General features: G+C 43.3%; 1 protein-coding gene across 2 annotated transcripts in view; it reads left to right on the forward strand.

Annotated features, from left to right (window-relative positions):
• RDH5 (retinol dehydrogenase 5) overlaps positions 1-17,434 on the forward strand; it is a 101,337-nt gene that overhangs the window by 70,953 nt on the left and 12,950 nt on the right. For both annotated transcript variants that reach the window (XM_077483368.1, XM_077483367.1), the window contains exon 2: positions 14,365-14,694. In XM_077483368.1, coding sequence (XP_077339494.1) covers positions 14,382-14,694 — 313 coding nt within the window. In that variant the 5' untranslated portion in view covers positions 14,365-14,381. The remainder of the gene's footprint in view (positions 1-14,364; positions 14,695-17,434) is intronic.

Genomic DNA, 17,434 nt, shown 5'->3' on the forward strand with positions numbered 1-17,434 from the left:
CGATGTGGGCACTGCAGATGCAGCCCACATCGCTGCTGACACCGATCTCTTTCCCCTCCGCTGTACCAATCGGTACAGAGAGGGGAGGGAGGAACAGGCGTCATAACATGACGCCGGTTTGTTTCCAAGTGATCACTCCGTCATTTGACGGAGCAATCACGTGGTAAACGGCCGCTATGAGCGGCCGTTTACCGTGATCCGTGATGCGACCCGGCGGTCACGGATGCTCTCGAGTGCGCACACCTCGGGGCACGCGAGAGCAGAATTCTGGGAGGCCGTTAATTAACGGCCTCTCAGAGTTAAACAACCCCCCTGAAGCCGTTAATCGGCAATGGGCAGTTGTTAAGTGGTTAAAGCTAGATCACTAGCTATATAGGTGAGGTGAATATAGTGGTGTATACTGCAGTCAGGGCACAGACAACAACCACTACACAGCAGCAAGATAGGAAATCAGCCAAAAACGATTGGTGTGTACTGTGTTGAAGGTACACAGAACACCCACTGCTTCAGATGCTAAGTAACACACTACACGAGGCCGCCTCAAAGGCGGCCTTATATAGTGTGGGGCGTGCACTACACAGCCTGAGCTATGATTGGCCACAGGCAGGATGCCTGTGGCCAATCATGGCTCTCCTCGCTGCCGGCGCTGCGATTGGCCAAGCATGCGGGGTCACAATGCATGCTTGGCCAATCATGGGACAGCAATGCACTGCGCCACCGCAGTGCATTGTGGTCCGCGCGCGTCACTCGAATTTTGACGCGAACGGCCCAAACGTTCGGAATTCGCCGAACGGCCGAACAGCCAATGTTCGAGTCGAACGTACGTTCGACTCGAACACGAAGCTCATCCCTATCCTTTAGTAAATAAGTCTCAATATCTCTGGAACCCTCCAGAAATGTTCTGTCTTTACAGTGCTAAAACAGGTAAATCTTCATTCCTGGTACCTCGACTTCTATGAGACTGGACTTCTAATGCTGCGTACACACGATCGGACATTCCGGCAGACTTGGTCCGACAGACCAGAATACGTCGGACAATTCGATCGTGTGTGGGCTCCAGCAGACTTTCTCTTCCCAAAAGTCCGAAGGACCTATAAATAAAACATGTTTCAAATATATCCGACGGACTCAAGTCTGACGGACTAAAAATCGGGAAATCGTTCGTCTGTGTGCTAGTCCGATGGACCAAATATGACGCAAGGGCAGCTATTGGCTACTGGCTATTGAACTTCCTTGTTTAGTCCCATTTACGTCATCACGTTCAAAATGAACGGACTTTCGAAAGGACTTAGTCTGGTCATGTGTGGCCAAGTCCGTTCTTTCAGAAAGTTATTCGGACCTCCGCTGAAAGTCCATCGGGTAGACCATCGGACCTAGTCCATTGAAAAGTCCGGCTGTGTGTACGTGGCATGAGACTATGACTTATAGACTTCTATGGAGTGAATCCACCTCTGTCTCTCAATAAGAAGACACAGATAGATGAGCCCCACGGACCTCTGTGAGGCTCTACTGTGCACTTTGGCTAGAAAAAGAGAGAACTTGTGGCATTGAATGTCAACAAACATGAGAGACTGCGGGCGTCAGATCTCAAGGAGTATGTATCTGCAGAGGGGGAGGGTGGGATCTGTTCTGTCAGAAGAGGGGGGCCTTGTCTGAAAGTGCACTTATTCTTGAAAGGTTTTGAATGGAGATGGAAAAGCTTTTTACTTACTTAATTGCATTTACCACAGCTGTGAATTTATGTTTCACTTGCCTGACACCAAAATAGCAAAGCAACTGATGGAACAAAATTGACATAATGTCACATGATATTCCTTGCTGAAAGAGCATCATTTTATATTGTGAAACATAGGCTATAAATGTACCTGAACTTTGTAATGGCAAATAAAAATTCTAAACAAAATAATTAGGCATTGCCTGTGAGATTGGTCTATGCTGTGAGTATCTGTGCAGGACCATTGGTCTTTAAGAAATGGGTTTGTAGTCAGGCTTGTATGAGTGTGTTGTATATGAAGCTCTGGAGAGATGGTTCTTTCCTCGTCAAGGAGGATACCAAAGCCTCTGGGCCAGCAGCCCCCAGGGATAGCCTGTGGACTGTATAGCTGCTCTCTGAGGTCTCAGCTGTGTCAGAGCTGAGGACCTGAAGAGATCTTTCCGAGGACCTAGCTGTAGGACTTCACCTCAAGGGATCTGGTATGGAAAAGGATTTGTCTCCCTGACTGGACCATGTCCAGAGGAAGCTAGAGGGTGTTCAGCTTTCCTGGGGACTTGTGATTTCTGACCTTGAATTGTGATCGAGGGTGACTATGTGCTTTTAGTATGCAAGTGCCAGAGGAAGCTATAAACTGAGACAGCTCTAATAGGCTCTCAGAATATTGTCCGTTCCCCTGTCCTCAGCAGAATTCTGGAGTGGGAGCCCAGAGAAGAGTGTCCTCTTGTTACTGCGCAGTGTTTTGTAGTATCCAATGCTCTAATCCCTCTCCTGTTTGAAGTTCTTCAAGCAATACATTTCAAAAAGACTTTCCCTAGATTGAGTTATTGATACTGGAGTGTATGGACTAGTGCTTGTGGAAACAGGTAGCCTCTGTACCATTGAGGAAAAACAAGCTACATGAGACGAGAGGAGTTATACTGCTGCCTGCAGCACACTACGCCCAAAGGCGATATCCTCATGCCTTTTTACATCTACCTGATAGATTCTGGTAAATTTATGGATTGAAGACCAAGTTGCGGCCTTGCAGATTTGAGCCATGGAGGCTTGGTGATGCACTGCCCATGGAGTACTAACAGCCCTAGAGGAGTGCGTTTTGATTTGAGAGGGTGGAATCTACCTCTTTAAACCATAAGCTTGAAGGATTACTTACTCAAATCTAGAAATAGTAGGTTTCAATACTGCCTGCTTCGCCGAATGCCAGCGGCGGAGCAGCAAGACCCACAGAGAAGATGGATGCGCCGAACTACAGGGGACATCGGTGACTTCGCTGGCTCCTGTGTCAGGTAAGTGACATATAATGGACTACTAAGCGATGCATAGTAGTCCATTATGCTTTACCTTTGCAGGGAATGAAAGAGGAAGTAAACCCATCAGGGTTTACTTCCTCTTTAAGTAGACTTTGACTGCTCTCACCCCATGAAGAGAATGTGGTGATTTTTCTTCCATAGAACAGGGTTCTGGAAAAAATGAAGGTAAAATGTTAGGATGAGGACGCAATACTACCTTATCCTGGTGAACAATAAAAATATGGCTCTTTACAAAAAAGAGCAGCCAATTCTGATACCTTCCATGCAGCAGATATGGTTACCAGAAAAAATAGTTTCCTTGTAAAATAATATATAATTATGGAGGCCGGCTTTTTTACATTGGTATAGTGGGTAGCACTTTCGCCAAGCAGTAAGAAGGGTCGCTGGTTCGAATCCCAACCACGACACTACCTGCCTGGAGTTTGCATGTTCTCCCTGTGCCTGCGTGGGTTTCCTCCGGGTACTTCCGGTTTCCTCCCACACTCCAAAGACATGATGGTAGGTTAATTGAATCCTGTCTAATTTGTCCCTAGTATGTATGAATGTGAGTTATGGACCTTAGATTGTAAGCTCCTTGAGGGTAGGGACTGATGTGAATGTAAAATGTATATGTAAAGCGCTGCGTAAATTGATGGCGCTATATAAGTAACTGAAAAAAAAAAACATTAACAAAGCTAGATACCACTGGACCTGACAGCCCATGCTTCTCCAGAGTGTGGGCCTCAATAGCCAAACCGTTAAATTTAGCGTTTTTAAGGTAAGATGGAATACCGGACTTTTGTGAAAGAAGGCCTGGATGTGGTTGTAGGGTCCATGGGACCCCTACAGACATCCTTATGATCTCTGCATAACAAGGTCTTCTGGACCACGCCGGGGCCACAAGAATCACCAACTTCCCTTGCTACTTGATCCTGCGAAGAAGTCGTGGACGCACGCACAAAAGGAGGGAATGCATAAATCAGTAAAACTGACTCCATGGGAACACCAAGGCACCTGTTCCGCATGCTATCTTATCCTTTGTTCTTAACCTAAAGATGTCAATCTCTCTGTTGAACCCTGGACGCAAATAGATCTACCTCTGGCATCCCCCATCTTTGAACTATTGTCAGAAAGATATCGGGATGAAGGAACTGCTGGTGACTCAAAATAGACCGCCTGCTAAATTTCTATCCCTAGAATAAAAACTACCAATAGGCAAGGTACATTGTTTTCTGCCCAAGATAGGAAATGATTCACCTTTCTCTGGGCTTCCCAACTTCTTGTGCCCCCTTGGTGGTTGATATAGAACACTGCTGTGGCATTGTCGGATTGGATCCTGGGAGGATAGCTCCATAAATGAAATGTCCAGGTCCTCACGACCAAGCACTCTCCCTGAATTTGTTGAATGTTAATGGCCAAGGTCATTAGTAATCTGGACGAGGTTGGCGTATGTTGTTACCACTTCCCAGGTAACTGTAGGAAGAATTTTCCCCTTTGCAGATTTTTGGTTATTACCCATAAGCTGAGGCTCTGGCACACCTTTGGAGTCAGACACATTGGAAAATCTAGAGCTTGAACCCTCTTGTTCCAAGCTGATAAGATACTGTTTTGCAGAAGTCTTGAATGAAACTGAGCATAAGGAAAGGCCTTGAATGAAGCCACCATCTTTTCCTCATGCAAGCTGAATAGAAGGATTCATCTTGCTTTGACCACCTTAATAAGTTCCTTTATGGCGCTGATCTTTGCCTGGGGCAAGAATACCCTTTTCTGGGTGTATCTATGAACAGACCCATAACTTCTTTATTGGTTTTAAGGAAGATTTCTCTAGGCTGATAATCCAACCTAGGTATTGTAGGTAGTTGAATGTGGTGACCATACATTGGTCTAAGCGGGCTACTGACTGGTCTATCAAGAGCCGATCAACTAGGTAAAGTATAATCGTTATACCTTAGGCCCTTAATCTGGCTAGAGGAGGGGCCAGAACCTCTGTAAACACTTAAGGTGCAGTAGCTGGACTGAAAAACAGAGCTACAAACTAAAAATGAAGATTTTCTACCTTGAAGTAGATATTACTGGTGAGCGGGGAAATATGGCCACGCAGGTATGCACCATTGATGTCGATTGACGTCAAAACTTCTCCTCTTTGTAGGATGGAGACAACTGCTTGGATTGGCTCCATACAAAAAAGGGCAGATATCCAGGAACTGGTTTAGGTTCTTGAGATCCAGAATGGGTTTGACATCTCCATTCATTTTTGCCATGAAAAAAGGTTTGAATAAAACATCAACCCCAGCTCTTTCATGGGGACCAGCATGACCACTCTTTGCCAAAGGATGGCCCAATGCTAGAAAGGGAAACGTATTTTTCTCTGGATCTTTAAGAACATTTGATCTGAGAAAACGAGGAGACGGGGACTCTTGAAACCCCAGAGTGTACTCTAGAGCTATGGAAGAAGCCATCCATATGTCTTGACATTCTTTCTGCCAGACCCTTGAGAACTGCAGAATCCCCCCCCCCCCCCGTGAGCGGGGGCGCCCCCTCTCATAAGTAGGCTGTAGTATCTTGTTTGTAGGTTTCTTTTGTCCCTGGGCTTGACCCTGAGGATTACCTCTTGAACTTGACTGCCTAAAGGCTGATGCCACTGGCACTAGAGAAGGAGCTTGTTTAACCACTTCCCGACCAGCGCACGACGATGTACGTCGACAGAATGGCACGGGCAGGCATATTGGCATACATGTACGTCCAATATTCGTTGCCGCCGTGCCATCGGGAGCGCGCCGCCGCCGGCGCGCTCCCGCGCTGGTCGGGTCTCCCGTGAGTCCGGTCGCGGGACCCGCGGACTCGATCGCCGCGGGCATCCCCGCGATCGTCTCACGGAGCGGCCGAATGGAGGAAATGCTGTATAAACAACATTTTCCCATTCTGCCTAGCAACTAGTGACGCTGATCTCTGCTCCATGTGATTGGAGCAGAGATCAGTGTACACTAAATGACAGCCCAACCCCCCCACAGTTAGTAACACACCCCTAGGAACACTTAACCCCTACACTGCCACCCACTGGTTAACCCTTTCACTGCCAGTGTCATTTACACAGGAATCACTGCATTTATATAGCAGTGATTACTGTATAAATGACAATGGTCCCAAAAATGTGTCAAAAATGTCCGATGGGTCCCCCACAATGTCGCAGTCACAATAAAAATCGCAGATCGCCGCCATTACTAGTAAAAAAAAAATAATAAAAAATTATTAATAAAAATGCTATAAAACTATCCCTATTTTGTAAACGCTATAACTTTTGCGCAAACCAATCAATAATCGCTTATTGCGATTTTTTTTACCAAAAATATGTAGAAGAATATGTATCGGCCTAAACTGAGGGAAAAACATTTTTTTTTATATATTTTTGGGGGATATTTATTATTACAAAAAGTAAAAAATAATGCGTTTTTTTCAAAATTATCGCTCTATTTTTGTTTATAGCGCAAAAAATAAAAACCGCAGGGGTGATCAAATACCACCAAAAGAAAGCTCTATTTGTGGGAAAAAAAGGACGTTAATTTTGTTTGGGAGCCATGTCGCACGACCGCGCAATTGTCAGTTAAAGCGACGCAGTGCCGAATCGCAAAAAGTGGTCTGGTCTTTGACCAGCAAATTGGTCCGGTCTGAAAGTGGTTAAATGAAATACATTTACTCCTTTTCTTAAATGGCAAAGGGGTACCTTTCCAATATACATTTTTTGGTTGAATTATCCAAGGTATCCCAAACAGCCGTTCGCCACAGAAAGGAAAACCAGCTAGGAGTTTTTTTGTTTTTTTTTTATGACGCTTCGGCTGACCAATTTTTCAACCATAGTATTCTATACATATGTCCGAAGATAGAATCACTCATGGCGTCTATTGCCAACATAAAGCTGCTAGACAGTCAGAGACACTCAACCTGTCACGAAAACCCTCCTCTTTTTTTTAATAGGAATTCCAAACCTTTATCTGTTGGATCCCTAAGTATTGGAGCATTGTCTGCTGGACAAGTCAAACTTATAATCAGAAGATATAGCAGCGTCAATTGCTGGTATCTTCCACCTTTAATAATTTTTTTTCCCTCCATAGGATAAAGTGTGAAAATAATTTTAGGAGGGAAAAAACGCTTATCTGAGTGATCTCACTCAGAATACATCAACTTTCCCAACAATGAATGGACAGGAAAGGCATACACAGCTTTAAGAAGGCTTTAGCAAACCCAAACAAGCATATGACCCTTCAGAAGAGGAGTCATTCACGGTCCCCTGAGAAAAAACATCTTCTCCCGCCCCCAGACCCTCGGTTTGAGGGTCCTTGGGCAATGGAATGGAACCTGTCGCATTTTATCCCAATATGGGATGCTATTAAGGCCACTAACCATTTTCCCATGTTCCCATGTTATCATGGCTGAGGGGGAAAAAACAACTTTTTTTAGAAATATAGTTAGGTGCTACAGTGTTGTAAACAGTTGCAAACATTCCGTGGCTCCTGAAGGCTCACTCTCCAGCATTATTCACTCCAATTTAGTTTTCTTCAAGGAACTTACACTCATTAAATCAAATGATAAAAGCAAATACAGTTTTGAAGTACTTTCGAACGACATTCGTTCAGGGGGGGCTGCTGCACACAGAAGGCTTTTTATCTTAATGCATAGAAGGCATTAAGTAAAAAAAAAGTCTGCCTTTATAACCCCTTTAAAAAAAAGAGGGAAGAAGATTTAATAGATTGAAAGTTGAAAAAATGACTGAAGGTCTGCTTTAAGAATGGTTTGGGGCTCTGATTACTTTCTTCACCAATGGGCATCTTGCAAGCATGGGTGCCATCAAGGGTTAAGGTAGTGCAAGACTTTCCTTCAAGAAAGCTCAGAATTCTAATGCCCCGTACACGTGATAGGATTTTCCGTCAACAAAATACATGTTTTTTTGCCGACGGATGTTGGCTCAAACTTGTCTTGCATACACACGGTCACACAAAGTTTGTCGTAAGTTCCGAACGTCAAGAACGCAATGTAGTACAACACATACGACAAGCCGAGAAAAATTAAGTTCAATAGCCAGTGCTGCTCTTCTGCTGTATTCAGAACATGCGTGGCACTTTGTGCGTCGGAATTGTGTACATGTGATCAGAATTTCCGACAACAGATTTTGTTGTCGGAAAATTTGAGAACCAGATCTCAAATTTTGTGCGACGGAAATACCGATGGAAAATGTCCGATGGAGCCTACACATGGTTGGAATTTCTGACAACAAGCTCCGATCAAACATTTTCCATCGGAAAATGCTATCGGGGCATTAGAATCATGGATTGACCCTGTATTTAATGGTTATTTGTAAATACTTATTTTTTTGCATAAGGTTAATAATATAAAGCATCAGTTTATGTCATTATTTTTTTAATTATTTTTATTAATCATTTGCAATAACAAAAATGTTCTATTTATGTCTTCCTTAATACATACAGTATCTTACAAAAGTGAGTACACCCCTCAAATTTTTGGAAATATTTTATTATATCTTTTCATGTAACAACACTGAATAAATGACACTTTCTACAATGTAAATTAGTGAGTGTACAGCTTGTATAACAGTGTAAATTTGCTGTCCCCTCAAAATAACTCAACACACAGCCATTAATGTCTAAACTGCTGACAACAAAAGTGAGTACATCCCTAAGTTTAAATGTCCAAATTGGGCCCAAAGTGTGCACACAATATTTTGTGTGGCCACCATTATTTTCCAGTACTGCTTTAACCCTCTTGGGCATGAAGTTCACCAGAGCTTCACAAGTTGCCACTGGAGTCCTCTTCCTCTCCTCCATGATGACATCGCAGAGCTGATGGATGTTAGAGACCTTGCACTCCTCCACCTTCAGTTTGAGGATGCCCTACAAATGTTCAATAGGGTTTAGGTCTGGAGACATGCTTGGCAACTCCATCACCTTTACCCTCAACTTCTTTAGCAAGGCAGTGGTTGTCTTGGAAGTGTGTTTGGGGTTGTTAATATGTTTGAATACTGCCCTGCGGCCCAGTCTTTGAAGGAGCGGATCAAGCTCTGCTTCAGTATGTCACAGTACATGTTGGCATTCATGGTTCCCTCAATGAACTTCAGTTCCCCACTGCCGACAGCACTCATGCAGCCCCAGACCATGATACTCCCACCACCATGCTTGAATGTAGGCAAGACACACTTGTCTTTGTACCCCGCACCTGGTTGCCACCACACACGCTTGACACCATCTGAACCAAATAAGTTTATCTTGGTCTCATCAGACCACAGGACATGGTTCCAGTAATCCATGTCCTTAGTCTGCTTGTCTTCAGCAAACTGTTTGTGGGCTTTCTTGTGCATAATCTTTAGAAGAGGCTTCCTTCTGGGACGACAGCCATGCAGATCAATTTAAAGCAGTGTGCAGAGTATGGTCTGAGCACTGACAGGCTAACCCCCCTCCCCCACCCCTTCAACCTCTGCAGCAATGCTGGCAGCGCTCATACGTCTATTTCCCAAAGACAACCTCTGGATATGACGCTGAGCACGTGCACTCAACTTCCTTGGTTGACCATGGCGAGGCCTGTTCTGAGTGGAACCTGTCCTTTTATGGTCTTGGCCACCGTGCTGCATCTCAGTTTCAGGGTCTTGGCAATCTTCTTATAGCCTAGGTCATCTTTATGTAGAGCAACAATTCTTTTTTTTAGATCCTCAGGGAGTTCTTTGCCATGTGGTGCCATGTTGAACTTCCAGTGACCAGTATGAGAGAGTGAGAGTGATAACACCAAATTTAACACACCCGCTCCCCCTTCACACCTGAGACCTTGTAACACCAATGCGTCACATGACAGCGGGCAGGGAAAATGGCTAATTGGGCCCAATGTGGACATTTTCTCTTGGGAATGTACTCGCTTTTGTTGCCAGCGGTTTAGACATTAATGGCTGTGTGTTGCGTTATTTTGAAGGGACAGCAAATTTACACTGTTATACAAGCTGTGCACTTAAAGTTGAATTTCTTCAGTTTTGTCACATGAAAAGATATAATAAAATATTTACAAAAATGTAAGGGGTGTACTCACTTTTGTGAGATACTGTATCTATTTTCTACACATCTACATCACACAGACATGACTAACAAGGAAAAACGAACACACTGTATATCTTCAAATGGATTCATTTTCCTAAATAATCAGTTTATATCTTTAATCCTTCTTCCCCCAAAACATCAGTTTATAAACCGGAAAATGAAACTCAATCAATCAATCAATAGAATTCAAATGACATTACATTAAAAATGGATGAGTAGCAATAGAAAGAGGAAGTACTATGATAACCACATACAGTAGATTTCTTTTTTTTTGTGAATGTTGCATAATTAATCACTCTTTGTGGTGTGCCTTTTTTATTTCACTTCCCTGCTCCTGCGTTATATTATATTATATTATTCTATATTTGTTTAGGTTCCAGGAAGGTTATTGCTAAATGTATAACATGTGACTTGTAAACTGTCTTTACAGACAAGACACATACTGTATGACATAACAAGCAGCAAATGCCATAGTTTTTATGGCTATTTCATTTCATGGTAATCATGTGCTTATTTGTGTAAGCAATATGTACATGCCGCAGCCGCATGTACTGTGCACACCACAAAGAACCATTGTATTTAGCTCATATGACGCCTTTAGAGCTGAAAATTGCATTTGGTTTAGTCTGATGAGGCTACATAGATCACAATTGAATTTTTATGTACGTAGTGTAATAACACATAGCAACCAATTCGATTTCACTTTGTTGAAATCACATTAATAAAAGATGATTTCTGATTGGTTGATATGAGTTACTGAGATATTCATGATACTCTTTGCCTTATTGAAACAAACTATTTGATAAAATTAAGTCTGTAGCCGATGAGCCTTTTTCTTTCACCGCTCATGTACCATCTCCCCCTTCTTCCAGAAATTGTTGTCTGTAAAGCTTAACTCCAATCAGACAAAAAAGATACAAATGAAAGCAGCTCTGTATTCATACATTATTGAATGAATTTTAATAATGCAGTGCAAGCACCTGAATTTGGCTTGGTATAAGCTTCTTGCGATCCCTGTACAGCAGAGGTCAAACTGGGAGTGGAAGAAGCAGCACAAGGATCCAATCAGTTGAGCTGCAGTGCTCATGTGCTAGTAGAGAACATGCAGAAGGAGGAGAGATCAGAGTGACAATGAGATGAGTAAAGTTTGGTGTGGCTCTTCTTTTACTGTCCATTCATAGACTGTGTGATAAATAAGGACCATTAGTGTTAATAAACTGCAGCGGAGAAAAATCAATTCTCTTTCCCTGGCAGACAGGGCTATGCTGTGTGTAATGCCGCGTACACACGATCAAATTGTCTGGCGTACCTAGTCCGACATACAATCCGACGGATAATCCGGTGGACTTTCTATCGAACGGACTTGGCCACACACGGACACACAGAAAGTCTGGCGTTTGCTAGCGTGATGACGTACAGCACGTACGACGGGACTAGAAAAAGGAAGTTCAATAGCCAGTAGCCAATAGCTTCCTTTTTCGTACTTGCTTCTGAGCATGCGTCATTCTTAGTCCGCCATACTAGCATACTGACGAACGTATTGTCCACTGAAACTGATTGGAGTGCAAAAATACTTTCTTAGTCCGACGGACTTCACGCTGGAAAAGTCCGCCGAAGCCCACACACGATCGAATTGTCCGCTGAAATGTGTTTCGGCAGACTAATTACACTGGACAATCTGATCGTGTGTACGCGGCATTAGAGTTGTGAAAATCACAGGATTAGATGGACAGAAATACAAATCCTTTGGCTGGTAAAACTGTTCCAATGTATACTACAACTATTTAGCTGTTTTTCCTTGAGTTCAGCTTTGAAATAATAAAACTCAATAAAATAAACATTCCTACGTCATTTGGTAAAATGCTGTTAGATCCTGCTCTCTCATTGCTGTTTCCCTGAACTTCTGGTCTTCACAGTTAACATTGGACAGTACAGTCTCCAATCAGTATGTTTGTTTGGAGAACAGAGGGGGGAAGAGGAAGCAGGAGGAGCAGGGGAGTGCCTTGCCACCCTAGGCAACACGTTGTGTGTTTCTATTGATGCACATGTGTAGGGAGACACAACTCTAGTCCCTGAATGCAATGGAGGCTCCATAGGATGCTACATGAGACAAAAGCCACTGACTAAGAAAAGCTGTGGTCATGCTTAAAGCGGTTGTAAACCACTGGTGGTTAAAAACAAACAAACTGCAAGGCAATGTAATAATATGCTAGTATGCATTGCATACTAGCACATTATGAAAGACTTCCCTTAGAACGAAGCATTCCAGTGCCACAATATCAGCGCTGAGACGGCTGACATCGTAACCCAGTCTTCCTACTGGTTTTGCGGCCTCTGGCTACATGAGCAGCCTGGGGACGTGATGACATCATTCCCACACATGCGTGTGGGAGCCTCCATTTATGGCACAGGCACTGTAAGCCGGACCTTCAGACCGCATGTGACGGTGACATCATCAGCTGCATGCACTCTAAGTATTTCCTAAACGGTGCAAGTTTAGGAGATATTCACAATACCTACAGGAAAGCCTTATTATAGGTGTAGCGGTGCCCCCTGTGGGGTCTCTGTGTTTTGTAGTTCCATCTGTCACCCTGCTCAGGCAGGCTTTCACTTCCAGTCACACTTTGCTAGATAATGAACAGTCCATCAGCTTGTCTTTGTTGTTTATTGAGGGATTTAACATGGTTGGGGTAAAGGGAACATGGGATGTCCAGATAAATTAATTCAAATAGAGAAAAAGATACTTGGAATCTGTACTTGCAGTCTCCAAAGCTCCATACTCCTCCAGTCAACGCTGCTTTCTCTACTGCAATGCTTGACTTCTGACACAACTAGCACATGGTTAGGCCCCACTCTGAATAAGCCCTAACAGTTCAAGATTCACCATTTGCTGGCAGGGGTCTGTTGTCTCCTTTGGTGTAGCAACCAATAGCAATGAAAAGAGTACTTTCTGTGCTAGCTGTGACTTGGTGGACTACTGGTCCCAGTCAGTCCGGTGCAAGCTCTGCCAACCCTCCTGGCACCAGCATATTATCTCTAAACCCAGTAACATCACAGTCTCTCCTTCTGGCTCTATATCCACGCCTGGCTCGTCTCTCACAGATCTTCTGACTGTGCCTGTCACTCACCAACCCTGGTTTGATCCCCCCTGATGACTTGCCCGGCAATGTTCCCCGCTGTCCTTCTCCTATTCAGGACACCCCTCGTTTGGGTTGCATGAAAAGATTCCTTCCCAACTCCCGTGCTCCAGGCCCAAGGTCACCCCACCCCCCCAGAAAGGGGGTTCCTTCAAAGGCTACGACAGCCTAACCCCCCATTACCCAGTTCTTCCACCTGACAACTCCTCCCCCAGCAGGCTGACCCTAGGTAAATATAGGAGGCCTGTCCCTTGCCAATCCTAGTTGGGGATTGGTCAGGGCTCACAGATACACCCTATGTCACTCTAATCCTCTCTCCCCACCTCTTTTCCAGAACCTTCCAGAAACCAGAGGGAGGTGTCAGAGAGATGAAGCCACAGGTCAGTCACCTGCTGCTACTCTCAAACCATGCCTCCCAACTTTCATGATGTGAATGATGGACACCTAATAGCAAAAGTATGTAGGCATTGGATGCACCCCCTGCCACACCCTGTTAAAGAAGAATTGTACAAAAACAATTATTGGTTAAACCAACAAGTGCTTTTTTTTACCACTACTATTCCTTTATACTGACTCTTGCAATTTACAAATGCAGCAATTTAGAAATTGGATGATATGTTTAGCACAGGGAAACAGTTTTTGATAGATGAGTAGTGCATTTTATATACAACTATACAGATCAGACCAAAATAAGGGACAAATGAGGAGGAAAGAGGGACAGATGGACCTTGTTTGGAATGAGAGACAGTCTCTCAAAGTCAGGGACAGTTGGGAGGAATGTCAAACCACTACCAGCCCCAGATCAAAAACAAGCTAGGCCTGCCTAAATTTACCTGTACTGGCTGAAACAAAAAAACAACTACCTCTAGCAACCTACCTAAGGTAGAGGGTGCTACACAGGCTTACCTGTAGGTACAAATGGTGTAATAGAGTTTACAACCACTTTAACTGAAATATAGGCAAGGACTAAAAAGGTAAAGATGCTCCATATTCAGCCAGTGGTGGAATCAGGGTTTAATATCACTTTAATAGTACTATTTTTGTTTTAATTACTGAAAACAATAATATTATTTGCAAAAGAAATATACTTTTTATTTATGATGCTTTAAATTTCTCTACTTGTTTTTTACATGCAGGCATTCATAAGGGTTCCATGTGGTGCTTCGTGCTTCTTATCGCCATCATATGGGTGGTCGGATGGTTCCTGCGAGATCGACAGACCATTTCACGACTGTCTGACAAACATGTCTTTATCACCGGTTGTGACACAGGCTTCGGAAATCTGCTGGCCAAGCGAATGAACAGAAACGGTTTTCATGTCCTTGCTGGATGCCTGACACAGTCAGGAGCAGATGACCTGCAAAAAGCTTGTCCTATGGGACTGAAAACCACTTTGCTGGATGTCACCAACTGTGAAAGCATCAAAAAGGCTGTGCAATGGGTGAAAGCAGAAGTGGGAAGTAAAGGTAAAAAATAAGACATCAGCTGATGGTATAATAATTATTGTGCCCTGAAAATTATTCTTCACAGAAGTGAGCAGGAAACAGATTTATATGTTTTTTCTGAAATTGAATTGTATATATTTACAAAGGAATTATGTTGTAAAATGTATACAATTAAAATTTATAAATTGAAGTTTTATATTATTTTTTAGAAGAAATGCACATTTAAAAGGAACGTATAGACTTCTAAATATGTTTTTGCGAAATCTGTTAAAATTACCGTCATGGTGACTTATAAAAAAAAAAAAAGTCAGCCCTGTATTAAAAGTCCATGTATACTTATTTTCCAAGCAGCCCTTTTCTTGAAATGCCGCCTCTTTACTGCTCTTCCGCTGCTACCGGTATTTCACCAATCTGGTTGTGTGAGTATCTTTTCTCCCTGTCACTCAAAGTGGTTCCTTCTGCCAGCTCATACATCACTGCCAGATGTACAAGCTGGCGGGAGAAACCACTGCATGCAGCGTGGAAGATCCACCCGGAAGGGCTGAATACCTGCAGTGGCTGGGAAACAGTGAGTGAAGAGGTGGCTTTTAAGAAATGGGCCTCCAGAATGGTTAGTATACATGGACTTCTTTTGCAGGGCTTCTTTATAAGTGATAATAAGCACAGGTACAGGTCCTTCTCAAAAAATTAGCATATTGGGATAAAGTTCATTATTTTCTGTAATGTACTGATAAACATTAGACTTTCATATATTTTAGATTCATTACACACAACTGAAGTAGTTCAAGCCTTTTCTTGTTTTAATATTGATGATTTTGGCATACAGCTCATGAAAACCCAAAATTCCTATCTCAAAAAATTTGCATATCATGAAAAGGTTCTCTAAACAAGCTATTAACCTAATCATCTGAATCAACTAATTAACTCTAAACACCTGCAAAAGATTCCTGAGGCTTTTAAAAACTCCCAGCCTGGTTCATTACTCAAAACCGCAATCATGGGTAAGACTGCTGACCTGACTGCTGTCCAGAAGGCCATCATTGACACCCTAAAGCAGTGATGGCGAACCTTGGCACCCCAGATGTTTTGGAACTACATTTCCCATGATGCTCAAATACACTGCAGAGTGCATGAGAATCATGGGAAATGTAGTTCCAAAACATCTGGGGTGCCAAGGTTCATCACTGCCCTAAAGCAAGAGGGTAAGACACAGAAAGAAATTTCTGAACGAATAGGCTGTTCCCAGAGTGCTGTATCAAGGCACCTCAGTGGGAAGTCTGTGGGAAGGAAAAAGTGTGGCAGAAAACGCTGCACAACGAGAAGAGGTGACCGGACCCTGAAGAAGATTGTGGAGAAGGACCGATTCCAGACCTTGGAGGACCTTGGAGGACCTGCGGAAGCAGTGGAGTCTGGAGTAGAAACATCCAGAGCCACCGTGAACAGGCGTGTGCAGGAAATGGGCTACAGGTGCTGCATTCCCCAGGTCAAGCCACTTTTGAACTAGAAACAGCGACAGAAGCGCCTTACCTGGGCTACAGAGAAGCAGCACTGGACTGTTGCTCAGTGGTCCAAAGTACTTTTTTCGGATGAAAGCAAATTTTGCATGTCATTCGGAAATCAAGGTGCCAGAGTCTGGAGGAAGACTGGGGAGAGGGAAATGCCAAAATGCCTGAGGTCCAGTGTCAAGTACCCACAGTCAGTGATGGTCTGGGGTGCCATGTCAGCTGCTGGTGTTGGTCCTCTGTGTTTTATCAAGGGCAGAGTCAATGCAGCTAGCTATCAGGAGATTTTGGAGCACTCCATGCTTCCATCTGCTGAAAAGCTTTATGGAGATGAAGATTTCATTTTTCAGCACGACCTGGCACCTGCTCACAGTGCCAAAACCACTGGTAAATGGTTTACTGACCATGGTATTACTGTGCTCAATTGGCCTGCCAACTCTCCTGACCTGAACCCCATAGAGAATCTGTGGGATATTGGGAAGAGAAAGTTGAGAGACGCAAGACCCAACACTCTGGATGAGCTTAAGGCCGCTATCGAAGCATCCTGGGCCTCCATAACACCTCAGCAGTGTCACAGGCTGGTTGCCTCCATGCCACGCCGCATTGAAGCAGTCATTTCTGCAAAAGGATTCCTGACCAAGTATTGAGTGCATAACTGAACATAATTATTTGAAGGTTGACTTTTTTTGTATTAAAAACACTTTTCTTTTATTGGTCGGATGAAATATGCTAATTTTTGGAGATAGGATTTTTGGGTTTTCAGGAGCTGTATGCCAAAATCATCAATATTAAAACAAGAAAAGGCTTGAACTACTTCAGTTGTGTGTAATGAATCTAAAATATATGAAAGTCTAATGTTTATCAGTACATTACAGAAAATAATGAACTTTATCACAATATGCTAATTTTTTGAGAAGGACCTGTATATAATGTTTGGCACCAAGTGGACCAGCATTCTCCAGTGTTCCATTGGAACAGTGACTAAGGACTCCTTCACATTTGTGCATTTTAGTAACACATGCTAAAACTTATTAACACATGATCTTTGGTGTTTTGCTTTGCGGTGGCATTTATTTAGAATGAAATCCAAATGCACTATTAAAGTGATATTAACACACACTGTTTAATTTACTTCATGCCTTCTTGTAATTAGAATAACAGGTTGGTGAAGCCTCCATCAATCAAGATATAATATTCCACCCCAAATTTTGTTTAGCTGGTTAGTCGGCATGGAGGAATAGGGAGCGGGCTGTCAGTTA

The sequence above is a fragment of the Lithobates pipiens genome, unplaced genomic scaffold (genome assembly GCF_037356315.1).
Source record: "Lithobates pipiens isolate NorthernLeopardFrog02 unplaced genomic scaffold, aLitPip1_a1.2 Scaffold_16, whole genome shotgun sequence".
Taxonomy (NCBI): Eukaryota; Metazoa; Chordata; class Amphibia; order Anura; family Ranidae; genus Lithobates; species Lithobates pipiens.